Here is an 18,261-nt window from a genome sequence, read left to right as displayed (position 1 = left end):
TGTTGGGGGTGAGCCAGAACTCTGAGATAACCTTCTGATGCTGCTAGGGAAGCGGTCTGAATTCTTACTGATTTTACTCTTCAGTTGAGATTTTGAATAGATTTTATTCTGTCTATAATTCTGTATTGACTTCTCATTGAGTGCCTTTACGGCAATGTTTTTATGCACCTGCATTCTGATTATTCTGTTTTGTACGCTTTTTAATTTTTTGTAATAAATCATTCCAATTTTTCTAATTCTTCCCTACAACTCACTTATTGAGTCCGTCCTTCATTAAATAACTGTATTTTCGATACAATGTTTTGACCTTATGTTGGGACACATTGCCTTATGAAATTGAGGTTTAAAACCGCTCCTGATACACAGGGCCGGACTGGCACTTCCGGGCACCGGGCAATCCCCCGGTAGGCTGGACGGGGTGGGGGCCGGTTTGGTGACAGGGGGCCGGTTTTGTTGCTGGGGCCGATTTGGACCCTCAGGCGTTACCGAGCAAACAAGCACAATCTGCATAAAATGCAGCTGCTACGGGTGCTGCATGCAACGTCCGGGACCGTGTTCTTGATGTCACCCGATTTTATTTTATTTATTAAAATTCCACCTGTGACCTCTGACCTGGGTTGGGTGGGTGTACCGTGATGCGCGGCGCGCAGTGACGTCTACTCTTAGTCTGCGCACCGCGGTAAAGTCATTCACCCTTAGGGTGGAGTCTGGAGACAGCGCAAGCGCATTGGGGGTCAGGCAAAAAAAAGTGCGCGTGGCAGAGACGACTGAAAGACAGGCTGGCATGGATGGAGTGGAGCCTGCCCCCGTGTCTGTCGCCCGGCGCCCGCTGCCAAAGGTGAGTGACAGGCCAATGCCATCCCCTGCGTGAGTTTCATGTCCAGGCTGGGGGGGAGGAGCAGCGCGATCAGGCCCGGGCCGTAATTAAAAGCAAAGCCTTTAGGCCCCGGCCTACCCATGATAATCGGCAATGAGGCTCATGCGACAGCACGTGATTATTAATCACCAAAACACAGAGCCTGCCTGGAGTTTGCTGAAACTGGCATCTCAGCCGTGAAAAGGGTTCTTTGTATTAAGACAGATGACCGTGGGGCGCAGTTGTTAACATACATACATTACGGATTGTTCTGGAGAACCTGAGCAGGTAGACACAGACACACACCCAGATAAAGATACAGAGAGAGGAACAATAGAGCAGAGGGACACCAGTAGAGCAGAAAGATACAGGCACACAACTAAGCACAGATGCAGAGACAGGAACAGAGGTAAATGAACAGAGACAGGTACACAACCCGACAAAGAGGAAGAGAGGGGGACACTAGAACTTAGAGACAATCATAGATTTGCAAACACACAACCAGACAAATAGAAAGACAAAAACACCAGAACACAGGTACATGAGCAGAGGGACACAGACACACAACCAGATAAGGATATGGTGAGAGGACCACTCGAACAGAGGGACAAAAAACACACAACCAGATAAAGAGACAGGAACGATAGAGAAGAGGGATACCAGTAGAACAGAAAGATTCAGGCACACAACTGAGCAAAGTTGCAGAGAGGGGAACAGAAGTAAATCAACAGAGAGACACAGGTACACAACCCGACAAAGAGGATGAGAGGGGGAAACTAGAACTTAAGAGACATGAGCAGAAATACACACGCACAGAACCAGACAAAGAGAGAAACACTAGAACCCATGAACATGAGGAGAGAGACAAACACACAACTAGACAAAGATACAACATAGAGAGGAATGCTACAACCCAGAGGCACTGAGTATAGGGCTGCAGGGGTGCTGCTGCAACCCCAAAATAACCACCATGGAGTTTAGGATTAAATCTGTTTTTATTAAAGAAAACAGAGTATCAACACGGCAGCAGCAGCTGGCGCCTACAACCCCTCGGGCCGGCGGATCACAGCTCCTGTAATTCAACCTCCCAGGATCCCAACCCGCACTCCAGTGGTGGACCCCCCTTAAACACAGCACGTCGCCTACAACCCCGTGGGGCCGGCCGCGTCTTAACTGCAAGGTGCAAGCGGATCTCTGAGTTCCCCGTTGGGTGACCATGACTGTTCTCCCCCCCGTGCTATCCAGTGGATCCCGCCCATGGGGAACCTCCCAGTCATATGCGTGCCCAGGAGGGATATTCCCCTGGGAGACCAGGATTCCGGTCTGGACGTAAGGCTGCGGGACCATGGTCTGCCCTAGAGAATGTCCCCGCTTCGATACTTCCTGAACCAAAACAACAGGGGTATAACTGGAACCATTCCCCCCAAACTTCCCCCCCACCCGACCTGCGACCCCCACCCCCGGCTACCCCATCCCCCTGCCCACCCCCCTCCCGTGTCATCCAGTGCGTGTCGTCAGGCATACTCGGAAGTCATCCCCAGTCCCTCTCGGTTGGCTCGTGTTAGGGCCGTCAAGATGCGGTCTCCTCCCGTGTGGCAAGCCTCAAAAGCCGAAGGTAGCGTGGGCAGGTCAGTTCTCTAAATTCCGTGACCAGTAACGAATGGAACGGTTGCCATATGTCCGCGAACCGCTCTGCTTCTCCCGCTGCTGCCAACGACATCTTCTCCATACCCAATACGTGCCACAGTCTATGGAGCCAGCCCGTGACCGAGGGAGGTGTGGCCGTGCGCCAGTGTATCAGAATGTTCTGCACTGCTGACCCTAATGCGATGGCTATCTGCCTCCCTCTACGGGACTTCAATGGGTACATCAGCTGATTCGGGAGGCCTAGCAAGATATAGACCGGGAGGCGCGGCAGCTCGACTCCAAAGTGGGAATCCACGTCGTCCAACACCTCCCGCCAATAGGTGCCCAGAAGTGGGCAATCCCATAGGAGATGCGAAAGCGTACCCACCTGCCCGCATCCCCGCCAGCACGTATCCTCTTTACTATGATCCATAGCGTGGATGCGTTCTGGGGTGTAATACCAATAAATCGAGACCTTAGTGAAGGTCTCCGTGAGGCCTGTGTGGTACGCCGAGTGCCGGGCCCTGTAGGCTATCTGTCCCCACTCCTCGTGACTCAGGGCTCTTCCTAGCTCCTTCTCCCATCGCTCCCTCCCTGGATTATAAAAATGTGACGGAGGCGTTTGGAGAAACTGGTAGAGGTCGCTTATGAGTTTAGTATCCGAAGTCCGTGACATGAGCCAGCGCTCATAGGGGAGGAGTCGTCTGTCTGCCGACTCTCGCACCTGAGGATGTAGCGCCCAGTGGCGCGCCTGCGTATAGCGCACCCTCTCAGTCTCTGGGAAGGTGTATTCCTGTTGGAAGCTCCGAAAGGGAATCACCCCGTCCGCGTCGTACAGGTGGCAGAGAGCCCTGCAGCCCGCCGCTCGCCAATGGGCGAACGCCCCCCGTTCCATCCCCGGGGTGAAGTCTGGGTTATCCACCAGGGGCGTCAGCGGCGAAGGGAAGGTCGTGAGGCCGTGCGTGATGTTAGTGGCGTCCCACACCCGCAGAGGGACTCGCGTGATAAAGGAGGCGTATAGGTTAGCGGGGCGGTGCGCTTTGCGCAGGAACGGCACCTCCTGTAGAGGCCTGCCCGCAACCGCCTGATCCTGGAAGAGCCAGTGTTTGTCAGACTCCCACTTGCTCCATTCCACTAAATAGCGCAGCTGCGTCGCTTGAAAATATTTCCGGAGATCCGGTATCCCCAGTCCGCCCGCCTCCGGTGCAAGCATCGAGAGCGTTCTCCTCATCCGAGGTTTCTTGCCCTGCCAGATAAAGCGTGCGAGGTCCGCCTGCATTTTCTGGATCCACCCAGTCGGAGGCTGGAGCGGCAACGCGCGGAACAGGTACAGAATCTGGGGTAGAATCGTCATCTTAACCGCCGCCACCCTGCCCAGCAGTGAGAGGGTGTCACGGTCCCAGCGGCTCAATTCCTCCCTAATTTTCTTGCCCAGGGCGGCATAGTTCGCCGCGACCATAGCGGGTAAAGTGGGGGCCAACATAATTCCCAGATAGGGGACGGTGTCTGACGACCAGACTATCGGCACCCGATGTTGTAAAAGCGTTCTGGTCGTCTGCGAAAGAGAAAGGTCTAGCGCTACCGATTTCCCCATATTCATTTTGAATCCCGCAACCTTCGCAAAAGCAGTTAGCTCCGCTATGCATGCCGGTAAGGCCCGTAGTGGGTCTTCTAGGGACAGTATGACATCGTCAGCGTATAGGCTGACTGCGTGGCAAAAACCGCTGTAAGGCCAGTGGACACGGTCGAACGCTTTCTCGGCGTCTACCGCTAGCAACATTCTTTCCCCCGGGATCCGGGACGCCTTTTCGATGAGGTGGGTGATCCGCTTGGTGTTGTCCACCGTTTGTCTGCTGGGAACGAAACCCGCCTGATCCGGCTCTAGAAGGCCCGGCAGATGTGGAGCCAGGCGCGCCGCCAATATACCGGTGTACAACTTGAGGTCGACGTTTAGAAGAGATATCGGCCGGTATGACCCGCACTGTGACCTGTCTTTCCCCGGTTTGGGGATGACCACCAGGGACGCCTGCAGCAAGTCTGCCGGGATGGCCCCTGGTTCAGCAAAGGTGTTAAAAAGACGCGTAAGGACCGGTGCTAGTGTCGTACAAAATGTTTTGTAGAAGAGGGACGTATAGCCGTCCGGCCCCGGGGATTTACCATGCTTGAGACGAGCGATGGCCGAAACCACCTCCTCTAGCCGTATTTACTTATCTAGGGTCTCCGCCTGAGAAGGTGTCAGGGACGACAGAGAGACCGAGTCCAGATATTCGTGTGTCGCGTGAGCGTCTGGGGGCTCCCCGGCGTAAAGGCCGGCATAGTACCGGCGAAAGAGTTCTGCTATGTCTTCCTCCTCCGTGACAGGCGAGCCCGTCTGGTCGGAGATCTCTTTCACCCTCTGCCTCTGTCTCGTCGCCCGGAGTTTACTCGCCAGTAGCCTGCCGCACTTGTCTCCCCCCGTGTAGTAGGCATGCTTTAAACGCAGCGCTGCATATTCCGCGCGGTCCATGTCTAGCGCCGTCAACGTCTTTCTCGCCTCCTTAAGCCGCCTCCAAACCTGGGGGGCCCCCGTTCTACAGTGCATTTGCTCCAGCTCGCGGACCCTCTGTGTGAGTTCCTCCCGCTTCTGCCGCCGTGCTTTATTATCCGCCGCGGAGATCGCGATAAATTCCCCTCGCAGGACCGCTTTCAACGCTGCCCATTGGGTCGCGCTAGATGTGTCGGAACCCCCGTTGTGCGAGAGGTAGTCCCTAATCGCTGCCGTGACTTGCGCTACCACCTCCTTCCTATAGAGTAAGGAGTCTCTGAGCCGCCAGGTCCGCGGGGTACTAGACACCGGTGGCAAGGTAAACTTTGCCATGACCGGAGCATGATCCGACATAGAGATCACCCCCACTTCCGCCGACGTGGCTAAGGAGTACGATATCAGACAACAATGTCTCAACGTGGAATTCAATGGAAGGACAAGTTATTCAAAGGTGAGCTGTATATTACAGTATCAAAGGAATGAATCCATACAGAGAGGACAACAGGAGACCAAGTTTATAGGAAAGAGTTGTATTTTCAACAAATGATGAACATATTGCGTCATATGTACATATCATGTAGGTTAAAAAGCACTGCGTGACACTTAGTGAAAGTGTAACCGGAAGAATACTGTGCACAAGTGCTCGTGGGATTGGTGACGGCGCAAGTGACACATAAAGTGGTATATACAGCGGTGAAACGGCGCAACAGAGAGAACAATGGTACTTTGATTATGGCAAAATTAGGGCATCTACACAGTAAATGTAGGAGATTTCAAAGGACAGTAAAGCAAATGCCCATGTTTGTAAATGCGCCAACAATAACGCTGTTGAAGTCGACGGCGTTTCGGCCCGTAACACTCAAGGCCATCATCAGGACTGGTTACACATATTTTGAACAGTGCTAGGGTAAAGGAAAACAATTCTCAAAAGCTGGACCAAAGAGGGAAAAAAAGGGGACAGTAGTACAAATGGTGGTGAGCACGGCGACGTAAAGTGGTCGTAGGTACGGGTCTGATGTAAGGCCGTGGGTACCGGTGTTCAGAAGGTCAAGGAACAGTGATTGGTCACGTGGTGAAGGCGGGAACAGGTATCGCAATGGCATACGAGTAAAATAGGGCGTGCCCGAGTAGGCAGAAAGGTCCAGGCATAAAGTAACTAGAGACCGGGGCCAAGGAATGGTGAGCAGTGTGGTGGTTTATGAGAAGTGCCCGAAAACGGAGTGAAAAGAATAGGCATCGCGCGAGGTGATGGTGGAGGGGGTGGGAAGGAGTGCCACGGAGGGGGAATTGGGATTGCCGGGAGAGAACGGAAAGTGACAGTGGGCAAAGAAAGAGACAGGAAACGTACTCGTATGGAAAGGGCGAGCCGAGTGAATCGGTAAAGCTGGACCCCGTATGTGGCTAAGGAGTACATCGGTCCCGTGACCAGAAAGTGGTCCAGCCGCGCGTACATTTTGTGTGCATGTGAGTAGTAAGTGTACTCCGGTGCGGAGGGGTGCATGCGGCGCCATAGGTCATGGAGATCCAGCTCCGCCAGTTGGGCCTTGCAGTCGGCCGAGAATTCCCCCACCTGGGGGGAGCGGTGCGCCGACCTATCTAGGGTCGTGTCGAAGACCATGTTATAGTCGCCACCAACAACAACATACCTGTCCGGCGTGGCCATGACCTCCCCCAAGGCCGATCTAAGGAAGGGTTCCTGTCGGTCGTTTGGGCTGTAAAGTGACCCTATTGTGACCGAGAGGCCTGCTATTCTGAACCTGTAGGCCAGGAGCCTGCCCTTTTGTTCCGCCTGTTTATTGAGAACCTCTCCTCCGAAGCGTCGGGCCACCAGAATCGCCACCCCCGCCGTTTTCGTGCCGCTAGACGAGAAGAACTGCGAGGGGAACGCGCGGGAGCGGAGCCTGAGGCAGTCTCGGGGTAGGAGGTGCGTCTCCTGAAGTAGACAGATATCAGCCTGGGTGTTCTCTAAAAGAGACAGAACCGCCCTCCGTTTGACTGGGTTATTGAGGCCCCTGACGTTAAGCGTCACAATGTTAAGAGTCTTGGCCATCTATGGATGAAACAGCTGCCGCTGCGTAGCCACGCTGCCCTTGTGCAGCCCCCCACCTCGGGTCCCGAGCATCGCCGCCATGATCGGGATTGTGTGCACGCACTGGACGACCCCCCCTCCCGCCATGTACCCCCTCCCTCTTTTCCCATGAGCCCCCCCACTCCCCCCGCCCCCACCCCACTCCCCCAACTGCCCCCCCCTCCGCCCTCCAGCCCCTTGCCCTGGCAACGTGCCGTAAACTTAGGGCTGTCCCACCCCAATCTTCCCCTTCCCTTCCCCCAGCTCCAGATCCTCATTGTCCAAGTCCAGTCCCCTTGGTGACCAAACCGTGGCAGTATATTCAAGTGGACGTCCAGCCACCCGTCCCTCCCCGCTCCCCCCCCCCCCTCCAGCCCCCAAACCTGCAAATTGAAGAAGGCGAAAGCGTTCTCCCCCCGGAGTGATTCAAGCAGTTAGCGCCACCTCAGTGGCGCCGGTGGTCTCCGCCACTTCCAGCACCGCGCTGTCCATGCTAGCTCTGATGGTGGGCGAGTCCGGTCTCCTGGAGCTCCCCCTGGACCGCCGCCTGGAGACTCGCTGCCAGCCGTCTCCCTCGGAGCGCCCCCGTCGCTGTGTCGCCGTGTCTTCCTCCGCCGTAGCGGTGAGGCCCAGGACCCCGCACGTGTCCTGCAGGGAGCGGAGTTGATGCACAGTACCGTTCCATCGGAAGATTAACCGAAAAGGGTGGCCCCAGGCATACGGCGTTCCGTGTTCTCTGAGAAAGTCCGTTGCAATTTTAAAAGATTTCCGTTTTTGAAGCGTGATGGCCGATAAGTCTTGGTAAAGGGCCACCGGGTGACCCCTGAAGTTCAGTGACTGCCGTTTCCGTGCCTCCGCCAGAATGCGTTCCTTGAGGGGGAAGTCCGGGAGGAAGGCAAGAATGTCCGGGGGTGGCGCCGACGCTCTCCGTGGGGGGCCCACCCTGTGCGCCCTGTCGATGCGGATGGGGAAGTCCTCCCCCTCACCCAGTACCTCCCGGAACAGGTCCCGTAGGTACCCTGCAGCATCCGTCCCTTCTTATTGGACGGCACTCCTCGAACCCGGACGTTGTTGCGCAGAGACCTGTTCTCGAGATCCTCGGCATGTGCCTGGAGGTCGATCTGCTGGTCCCGTAGGCGCAGCACCTCCTGCTGCAGGGATTCGAACTCTTCGTCTCGCCTCTGACCCGTGTCTCCCACCGTGGCCACTCTTTCCCCCAAGCCGTCCAGCTCCCGGCGCCGGCGCAGCTCTCGCACCTCCCCAGCCACTTCGGATTTCAGGGTTTGGAAGTCCTCCCTGAGCGTGCTGAAAAGGGACTCCATGAAGGACCTAGTGACCGGGGGATCTACGTCAGCAGCCCCCCCCAGACCTCCGGAGGAACTGGGCGATGGCAGCCCTCTGTCGGCTCTGTGTTGCGCTCTGCCGAGGAGTTCAGGGAGTGTGCGCTCCCCCTTCCGGCCGCCTCTGCTGCCCGACATGCCGTTGGGGAGGCGAGGCCCCGGGCCGTGCCACCTCGCTCACCGCTTGCGACAGTTCCAAGTCCTCTGGGGCACTATGAGGCTCCCCCGGTCCAATCCCCGCTGGTCCCGTCCGCGACTCCTGTGGCCTGTTTCAGGGACCGGTAATGTCGGGCCCCGCGGCCCCTCCACCTGCCCGGGTGCTACGCACTGCCTTCTTCTGGCGTGTGGGAATGGGAGTCCTCCCCGGTGACCATGTCTCCGCTATTGCCGGCTCAGACCCCGTGGTGCAGGTCCCCAACCCCGGCTGTCTCCAGTGCGCCGGTCCGTGCGATCGCGCGCCCCTCTTTGCGATGTGCTCCGGTCAGCTCCCGTGAGGCTGCTGGGTGGCAAGGGAGGTCGCCGCCCCCCGCTCCACTCCCGCTGCTCCGTCGTGTCCTGTGCAGGCCGAGGGTCACTGCCGAGCCCTCCTGTCTGGGAGCCTCCCCTCACCGCGTGGTGCGGCTGGGTCCCGGGTTGCGGCGCGCGTCGTCCCCCGGGGCCCTCCGCCTCGTAGTCAGTACTCCGAGGCCGGTCCCAGCCGCCAACGATTCCTCCTGCCGCCTCTTCCAGGGCGGGGGTGATCTTCCCCCTCCGTCCTCGCTCCGCTGCTGTCGCCCTGCTCTTGCTCTCCCGCGGCGGCTCCCTCCTCACCTCTGCCCGCCGGGCGTCACGCGCCGGTCGCGCTCCGCCGGTGCTGAGGGCTGGCCTGTCTGTGTGTGGCCCGGGGGACGCGTCACGGAGCTCAGCAACGCCTCTAGCCGCCCTCCGGCGACCGCTCACCCCCTCCAGCCGTCGCCGTTGCGCTCGATCACCGCTAAGCTCCCAGCCTCGCCACAGTGGGCCCTCTCGACCTCTCCGGCCGCTGGCGTAGCGATCAGCCCCAGAGCTCCGGCGCTAAGCCCGGCCTCCGCTCCTCCTCTTCGCCACGGAGCCGCGCTCTTCAGCCGTTGGGAGGCACCGGCGCCTCCTAGGATCTTCAGGGTGCCTCACGACCTCGGCCAGCACTTCACAAAGCACCATCACCGTTACCCCCGCAGATCAGGGGGAGATTCGGCCTCTGATCTAGGTTCAGGGGCTGGGAGGTACCGGAGCTCGCGGGGAAGACGTCCGCTCACCTCGCCATCTTGGCCACGCCCCCCCCCCACCATGGAGTTTAGAAGTGAATGAGCAATAAAACGCTTTAACTTGTGTTTTTATTTTGTCACATTTACTGTGAGTTCATAGACAGAGGTCAAACGCCAGGCCATCCCTTTAGACAAATCGATGCTTATTCTTTTAACCTGGAGATTGGTGTTTTCTTTACTTTCTCCGTCAGCTGTTAGGGAACCAGAAAAGAAGCACTTTTTGTAATTTAGAAGTGTGAAGGAAACAACGATTTTACTAGGATCAAAGTCACTAGACTTTACATGGTGATGCACACAACAAATATTTGCTGAAAACAGATTTCCACAAATATTATTGTTTGTACTGTAGGTAGTTTCACAAGTAAAACTGGATACCTGTGCACATGTAATGCCCATCTCGATTGAAAAGGTGCTGTCTGTAAATTACTGTGCTACTACACAGTCCTTTAGTAGTATATTTGTGAGAGTGTGCCCTAATACATATCTGGCAAAACACCACACCCTCACCCCTCTCCTGCTGAAGCGGGCGTGGCACATTTGTAACACTTGCTCTTTGTGTGATGTTTGGATGTTTCACAACCCCTGTGACTTCAGTGCAGTTACCTTGATGGCAGCACACCCACTCTGAAAACTGAACCAGCACCATTGCTAGAACAGACGGACACCAGCAGGAAAGAAAGGATAAGGCACACAACTAAACAAAGAAGAGAACACTAGAACATAAAGATGCAATCAGAGACACACAGGCACACAACCAGACACAGGTACAACTTGAACATAGGGACACAAACAGAGAGGCAAAGGCACACAACCAGACACAGGTACACAGAGAGCATCACTTGGACATAGGGACACTAGCAGAGAGGCACAGGCACACAAACTGACACAGGTACAATGAGAGGATCACTTGAACATAGGGACACTAGCAGAGAGGCACAGGCACACAACCAGACACAGGTACAAAGAGAGGATCACTTGAACATAGGGACACTAGCAGAGAGGCACAGGCACACAACCAAGTCGTGATCAGCTCAGACTTTTAAATTAGCGGCAGGGCTGGACGAGAGAGCCGCTGCAGATTACAAGGGACAGAAACAAGTGCTGGTCAGAGGTAGAGCAGGAAAAGGATGAAAGCGAACTGTCCTCGTTGTCTATGCTTAGCGGAAGTGCCTGCATTCCTAGGCATTAGGGCGGCTCTGTCTGGGTGATAGGACCAGAGCCCTGGGGTCGGCCTGGAGCCACGGCCTGCCGCCTCAATGTATTGGACAAGAAGGTAAAAATTATGAAATTCATTATTTGTAATGACACAAGCTTTTTCCACGCATAAAAGTGTCAAATAAAGAAGACAAGACATGCGACGTAGCAAGATATTGCAAAAATAGAAATGCAACTTCTGCAGTGAACTTAAAGCACAGGATCGGCAGTCTTGATTCTCTTCCTAGTAACTGGCTGTAGATATATACTGTACTGGCGCGCACATACGCCACATTTCTAGCATTTCCGGAATGGGTGGATTGTAGGTGAATGAGTTTCTGGCGAGCGGGACTTCCGCCATTGCAGCCTCCAGCCTGAGTGATGACAGCCATCAGTGGCAGCAGCCTGAGAGATGCCACTTATAGCCGATGCCTTCGTGGCCTAGATAACAGGTGTTCCTATCCCCAGGGGCAGACGTAAGCCAGCGTCTGAAACAGCTCTTCAAGCATCGCCGTACACAAGGATCACACGTTGATTCAGCACCTTCTGAGGAGCTTTTTCCGGTCCTTCTTACATTGCACACGGGGATGATAAATCCCGGACATATGTTGCTCTGCTTGGGAAGGGTTTAACCTCTGTAATTGTTTTTATAGTGACACTAGACACAGTAACATGGTAAAAGCATTCATTCTGTTCACTAACAGACACAATAACAGCTTCCGATACTCCAGAAAGCCAAGCTGATCATCACACCTGAAACCCCAAGACGGAGGAACAGCATCAGCCCCTGAATACAATACTGGAGTGCTACATTACCTGGTACCATATACTTGATAATGCGCACACAGTCACACCTGTCTTGCCCCATCTGCTGAATACGTGCATCTCTGTGCCTGTATTTGTACACTTCGTATCAAAGTCTACAGTGGTGGCTTTCTGAATACTTTTACATTGGTCCCTGCTTGTGCCTCGCAGCGCCAATGGTGTTAGCCTGATACCACTGGCACTGCAACTTATCTGGTCAGTCTGGGCAATGATCACATGGTGTGCAGAACGGGTATCAGACGCAGCTACCTTTTCGAAGCAGTGGTCAACCTGATGCCATCTTGCAGCACCCACACTGCGTGGGACGCGGACTAGGGCCACACAGTGGTTCCTAGGGAACTGGCCTGAGATAACTCCTCTTAGGACCAAGAGAGCTCTGGAGCTTCAGGCAGCCCTAGTCAGTGCAGCCTATAATTATAGATCAAGTGCGCAGTGACCACGCTGGTGCTGGTCCAACTTTCAGTGCATCCGGCGTCACGTAGTGAAGAGCCTGGTGTTTGTAGTAGCTCTGTGGCAGCCACCGCCTGCTGCTGTTGTCTAGTGCTGCGGGGTTGGGCAGCAGGCAGCGGGGCACCCACTGGGGCAGACACCGCTCAGCAGTGCTGGAATACACTTTTATTAGGGTTGAGCAAGCAGTTCTATAGTCCAGTCTAATACAGTGTCCTGGCTAGCTGTAATGTGCCTCACTCTCCTGATTTCTGGTGCTTTGCAGCAGTTGCAAGATCTTCTTAAAGTTTCTCGATGCTCCAATGGGTGTAATGTCTGATATTTCTATGTTTCCCTCCTCTTCACTGCTCGATTTGTGCTTGCAAGAAAGTGTCACTCATAGAAGTTGAAATGTCACTCATAATTACACTGAAATTGTGAAAATGTCACACACAACATTCTGAAACCTTGGCAGCTATGTTAAACTAATCGCAAATACTTCTGCTGGTCTCCTCATTGTCATGTAGAAAATAGGCAACCCCTCCCTGAAGTAGCCATGCTGGCTCTGGCCGTGGAGCTGCATCATGTGTAAAACAATCATGCGTCACTTAAACGGACTTCAGAAACAACCCTGCATACCTAGACCAGAACTTGGCAATCTCAGGTGGACAGTGCGCACAGGAAGCCAAAACATTGCCAAATTGGAGACCAGGAGACGCTGGGCCAAAAGACTGGAACGCTGCCCTCTATAGCAGGGATCTGGAGCAACATCCAGACTGACCTAAAAACTGCTCAAATCCTGCAGTTCAGAAGATCCCGAAGAAGCCCTTGTTCACTAAATACTGCCACCTTACTTGTTGGTTACCCATCTAAACTGTACCTTGGGCTCCTGACCTTTATTTCTCCATTGCTTCGCCAGACACATTCATGCTTTAGAAGTGCTTCTACATCTATTTTGTAATCGTGAATTACGTAAATGATTCAAGTTTGGATTTAAATGCATGCATATTTCTTTTGTGGGCATTCTACATCTGCCATGGCTTTCGCTGTTTTCAACCCACATTCTCCTATACGGTTACAAGATGAGGGTAGCTTATCCTACTCACTGAAATTTGTGTGAAGAAACCTTGCAGTCATTCTGCCTATGCTAATGTGTTGATGCGTTTTGGCAAAGCGTGCACTGTCGCTGTGCTATACTGGTCTTCTGCATTTAAAAAAATAAATAAGTAAATACTGCAGACCGTGATATGTACCTGCCTGAGAGGGAAGCTTGCACTGCTTCCTCTTATGGTGCCTTGCGCCCGTGCTGTTAGGAAAGTGCGCATGCTTGATGCACATCTCGTAATTGTGCTGTCTGCGTTAGGGATTCTTGTGCTGTTGATGTACATTTCTGAAATGGTGAAGCTCGAATTCACTTGCATGTGCAAAACATTGAACTTGTATTGAATTACTTTCTTTAGCAGCAGCCATGTTTTGTATACGGAGATTTACGAACTGACTCATGTTTGAGAATGCAGCTATTAATGTAGTCTGTTTTGGGCTCGTACGGGCCTGTGTGCCTGCAGCATAGCAGTGGTTCTTGCTTTGATTGACATGTGTGGCCATTTTCCTTCAGTCCATAGAGACCATCAACCTTGATGGCAGTGGAAGGCTCTCCTTCCCGGAGATACTGAAGACAAGCATTGGCATAGCCAATAGGTCTTGCCTCTGGGACCTTATAAGTGTTTAGTTATCCAGCACAATATTCTTGGTGCAACAACATCAAGTGCTGTATGGCTAAACACTTATAAGGTCCCAAAGGCGAGACCTATTGGCTATGCCAATGTTTGTTTTTCCAGCTTTCAGCTGTGAAGGCAAACATCCATTGGGAAGATGCGGTCGAATTTCCCAAGATTAATCAAAAATGTGAACATAATCTAGCACCCGTGGTGAGGAAGGCGTTGTAGTTCCTCAGACTCGAGCTCCTCGATCGCGGCCATTGCCGGCCACATACGTGTCGCCCTGACTTGGGGTAGATGCTTTAGTTGCTCCCAAGCAAAGAGGACAGCATTTAGGAACCAGCGGGCAGGAGTTACAATCCTACTAGAGAAAACAATCCCTTGCCTAGTCTTAGAAATAGCCTGATGGCTGCAAGCCAGCATGCTTTCTAAAAAGTAAACTGGACCAGATTGTGAAACAGGAGAAGAAACCATGGAGAAATCATAGAAAATTAAAGATGATGGTCTCCATAGATTTTCCAGAGAACCCCAAACTAATCAATCGCTTAAGGACCCTACTTTAATGTACAGAGTTGTGAGAAAAAAAAGGAAGCTTAACATATCCTTTGTTCCCTTCAATTGAATTCTGTGTGTTTCGTCAGTTGCCAATAGGTGTGCTTAATCAGAGTGAATGCTCTTTGCAAGTTTTATTCTCTGATCCCTCAGGGTGAAAAAAAATTCTCAACTCTGCAGCAGTGCCACCCTTCGCTGCCTTTAATGCAACTTCAAAGAGCCTCGTTATCGTTCTTTCACGGTCTCATTTCAGAACTGAAGCATTTTCAATATTATATACTACAAAGCCATAGTTGTCGCTTATTTATCTTGTGCAACTAACATCCATTGACAAAGCCAATAGTGCTGGCTTGTTGTAGGTATAATGTTACTTGCTGTATTATGTATCTGGATGCAATGACAGACGCATCAAAATACCAGTTGGGCAGACACACTCTGCTAAGCACAGGCTATTAGCTTACATATTTTAAGCCACGGCCTCAATGACATCGACCATGCCCCTTTGGGTGCCCTCCCCCACCGAGTTTTTTTTATCCCACTTAAAGCCCTGCTGAAGAACATTTTAAACCTGTCGCCATGATCATGTTAAACAATCATAGGCCTCGGCCACCGACCTAATTTGAGGTCCCGGCATTTGAACCTATACAAATTACAAAGACACAAGCCAAACCAGAATGTCACCCCACACACAAGATTGGAAAGAGAAATAATTTGACGATTTATTTAATTCATTTTTGTCCGCCTAGGGATTTTATTCAGGGGACTCAGAATTATGTAGTTCTAAGCCAGGAGCGAGATTTTTCCGGTTACAGATGACTAGTTCCAGGCAACTGACAGCAAAACTATCTCTTAGGGGTGAAATAATTCCCACAGGCTCGTCCCGGAGAGCTCTTCCTCGGGTTACAGGGTCTTCAGCAACCCTATAGTCTTCAAGATGAAGCCCAACGCTTTGTCTCTTCTGACCATATTCTGCGAGACCCCTAGAGGCCTGAGGGCTGCCCCAGTCACATAACACAATGCTGAGGGCTAAGCGGGGATCTGAGTAGGAGGCTGCAGAACAACTTATCATGGAGGTCAGGCGGATTCTGTTCGGGAACCCCCCAGAAGCTCTGCATAGTAAGCAAAGCATTTGGAGCAGGATGCACTGGTACTGTCTTCATAATCGCGGATGTGATCTGTGGACCTCTTTAAGGCATTAGCTACTCCACTACATTGGAATAAATGCAAGAGTTGAGCCTTCAAAATGTAAGTCATATAACCAGGAAACTCTGCTAGAGAATAACTATAATCACCACAAACAAATGAGTAAATGAGATGATTTCTAATTGAATACAATGTCCTTCCTATATTTTGTTTTACACTACCTGTACATGTTGTAGAGCTTTCTCCTTTCCGTATATATAATGTGGTAACAAACAACACACACATTGGGTTAAGGTGTTTCGGCAGCTGTGGCGGAGCTATACTTTCATTTTGGGTCCTATTCTTCAGCCTTAAATCTGCCCTGTGTCTTCACCAAGTCTCTGAGCTCATTCATGGGTCTCCTCCACAAGCTGGTGATCTCTGTCCATTCATGCCTGAAAGACTGGATGATTAGTAAAGGGTCATGCAGAATGTCACTTCTCAGGTATGCAAGGTGCTCTGCCATCTTGAATTCTTTGTAAACTTGTCCAAACCCCCCTCTCATTCCAAAGTGGGCTCACCCATTTATCGGCTCCTTCTCCGGGACAGATGTGTGCTGTATTTATACCTGATGCTCTGGCTCGCCTTCAACTCAAGTATTATTAAAATAATTTTGAACATTGCCCTGTTGTCACTAACAGTAACAGCAGCCTGGTGGCTCTTGCAACATCAGAGGCTCGCATCTCGTTGGTGATAGTGAGGCCCGTGCTGTCTCTAGATGCTGCTCTGCACTCTGTCACGGACTCTGGAACTCGTATTTGCATAAGCTGATCCCTCCTTTAAACATGGTAAAATTGGCTTACACCGAATTGGAAAATTAAATTTACTTGTAAGTCCCTAGAAATGTGGTTCTACATGTACCCAAGGACTGTAAATTAAAGGCTGCCAGTGGGCCTGCAAAACTTATTGTGCCACCCACGTAAGTAGCCTATTTAAACATGTGCCAAGGCCAGGGCCTGTCATTGCAGTCTGCCTGTGCAGTTGTAAAACTGCCATTTTGACCTGGCAAAAGGAACCTTTTGCCAGGCCTAAAAATATTCCCTTTTACTACATATGTCACCAGGATGTCACCACTAGCACAAGCCCTGTCTATACGGCAGGGTGCAGTATGCAGAGTGCAGTGTATTTAAATGGTTTGGCAAATACTTTTAAGTTTTATATGTCCCGGAATAGGCAAGGCTGAATTGCTACCCTTGTTCTTTGTGTGATTCTTGATTATTCACAATCCCATGACTTCAGTGATGTACAGGCAACATTGTTGGCAGCACCCACACTCTGAAAAGTGTTCGAGTGCCACTGGCCTGGGTGCCTTTGTGTGAATTTTTCATGCGTTCTGGCTAGGGTACCGTGTGAGACATTTCCATGCCTTCTGGCAGCCTGGGTGCTTATGTGTGATGTTTCCTAGTTTCTGGCCTCAGTGACCTGGAGGCTCATTTGTGACATTTCAATGCTTTCTGGCCTGGGTGCTTATGTGTGAATTTCCAGTTTCAGGCCTCACTTTACATAAGATGCTTCATTTGAGCTCTGTTTACAAAACTCAGGATATAAAAATCATTTAAGGTTTGCACATATTTGCACAATTGTTTGAGGTTAATTGCGTTTTTAAATGTCTTAGTGCTATTTTATATGAAGAATAAATTGGTTATATTTAAATTCATGTTTCGTGCTAGACATTTCATTTTTTAGTGTTCTCTGTAGGAATGTCTGTGATTAATGACTGGGTATCCTGGTGCTCCATAAGGTAATCATTTACTATGCTTTAAAAGTTAATACAATCTTATATGCAATGAAAAATGCTTTGTTTTGGCCTTTCTGTCTCCAAACTTTTCTTGGGGGGGGGGGGACAACACCCAAACTCCCCCTAGTAGTGGTTGCTTACTGCACTTGCTCGCTACACACCATGTGGGGGCTGGTCTCACTTTTACTTTGTTCTCTCTGATTCACTACTTGTGTCTTTTTTTGGTGCTCTTTGAAAGAATGTCTATGGGTACATATGACTAGGTGGGTGACCTGTTGCTCGTTAAGGTCATAATCTACTATTTACTGTGCATTGAAAGTTGATACAATTGAATATGTAATGAAAAAGGTGCTGTAAAATTCACAATTTTTGTCTGTGTTTTTCCAAAATTTTCTTGGGGAGAGAAGCCCCCTAACAACCCCCCCCCCCCAGTAGCAGTCTGGCGCGCTCGCCCTGCCAAAATTTGCCAGGGCAGCTTTCAGTTCCCAGTCCGGCCCTGCTGATACACCCACCAGTGGGCACACTGTTCAGATGTCTTTTGTGGTGTTAAATGTTAGGGTCCCCATGCCCACATTGCATCTTAACATTTGCCCATTTCCCCTGTAGTTCCATCTCACTTACTCTATTTCTGAAATGGTGCATGTGGTGCTATAATTTACAGCTGCACCATGTCAGTCCCCCCCACCCCCAAGTTTTGTCTTTAGTTCCTCCCCTTCGTTTTCTCCTCTACTCACATATACCATCACACTTTACCTGTGCAGGTGATAACAACATCCACTTGTCGGATTACTTCATTCAGTTTCACCACGCGGAACCCATCCATGCTGGAAAGAGAAGAAAACGAAAGTCAAGCCAAAAAGAAACCTATTATAAAGATGGAAGTGCGACACAAAGGTGCACAAGAGAAAACCATCAAGGAAATTGCAGCT

The 18,261-nt window shown here is 51.6% G+C and overlaps 1 protein-coding gene across 3 annotated transcripts in view; it reads right to left on the bottom strand.

Annotated features, from left to right (window-relative positions):
• Positions 1 to 18,261, bottom strand: part of LOC146871773 (S-adenosylhomocysteine hydrolase-like protein 1) — a 906,307-nt gene that overhangs the window by 94,980 nt on the left and 793,066 nt on the right. For all 3 annotated transcript variants that reach the window (XM_085651314.1, XM_085651321.1, XM_085651329.1), the window contains exon 11: positions 18,086 to 18,156. In XM_085651314.1, the coding sequence (XP_085507440.1) occupies positions 18,086 to 18,156 (71 nt within the window). The remainder of the gene's footprint in view (positions 1 to 18,085; positions 18,157 to 18,261) is intronic.

This window comes from Triturus cristatus, chromosome 1_1 (genome assembly GCF_964204655.1).
Source record: "Triturus cristatus chromosome 1_1, aTriCri1.1, whole genome shotgun sequence".
Classification (NCBI taxonomy): domain Eukaryota; kingdom Metazoa; phylum Chordata; class Amphibia; order Caudata; family Salamandridae; genus Triturus; species Triturus cristatus.
Note: the sequence above shows the minus strand (reverse complement) of the source record. Positions and strands in the feature narration are given on the sequence as shown.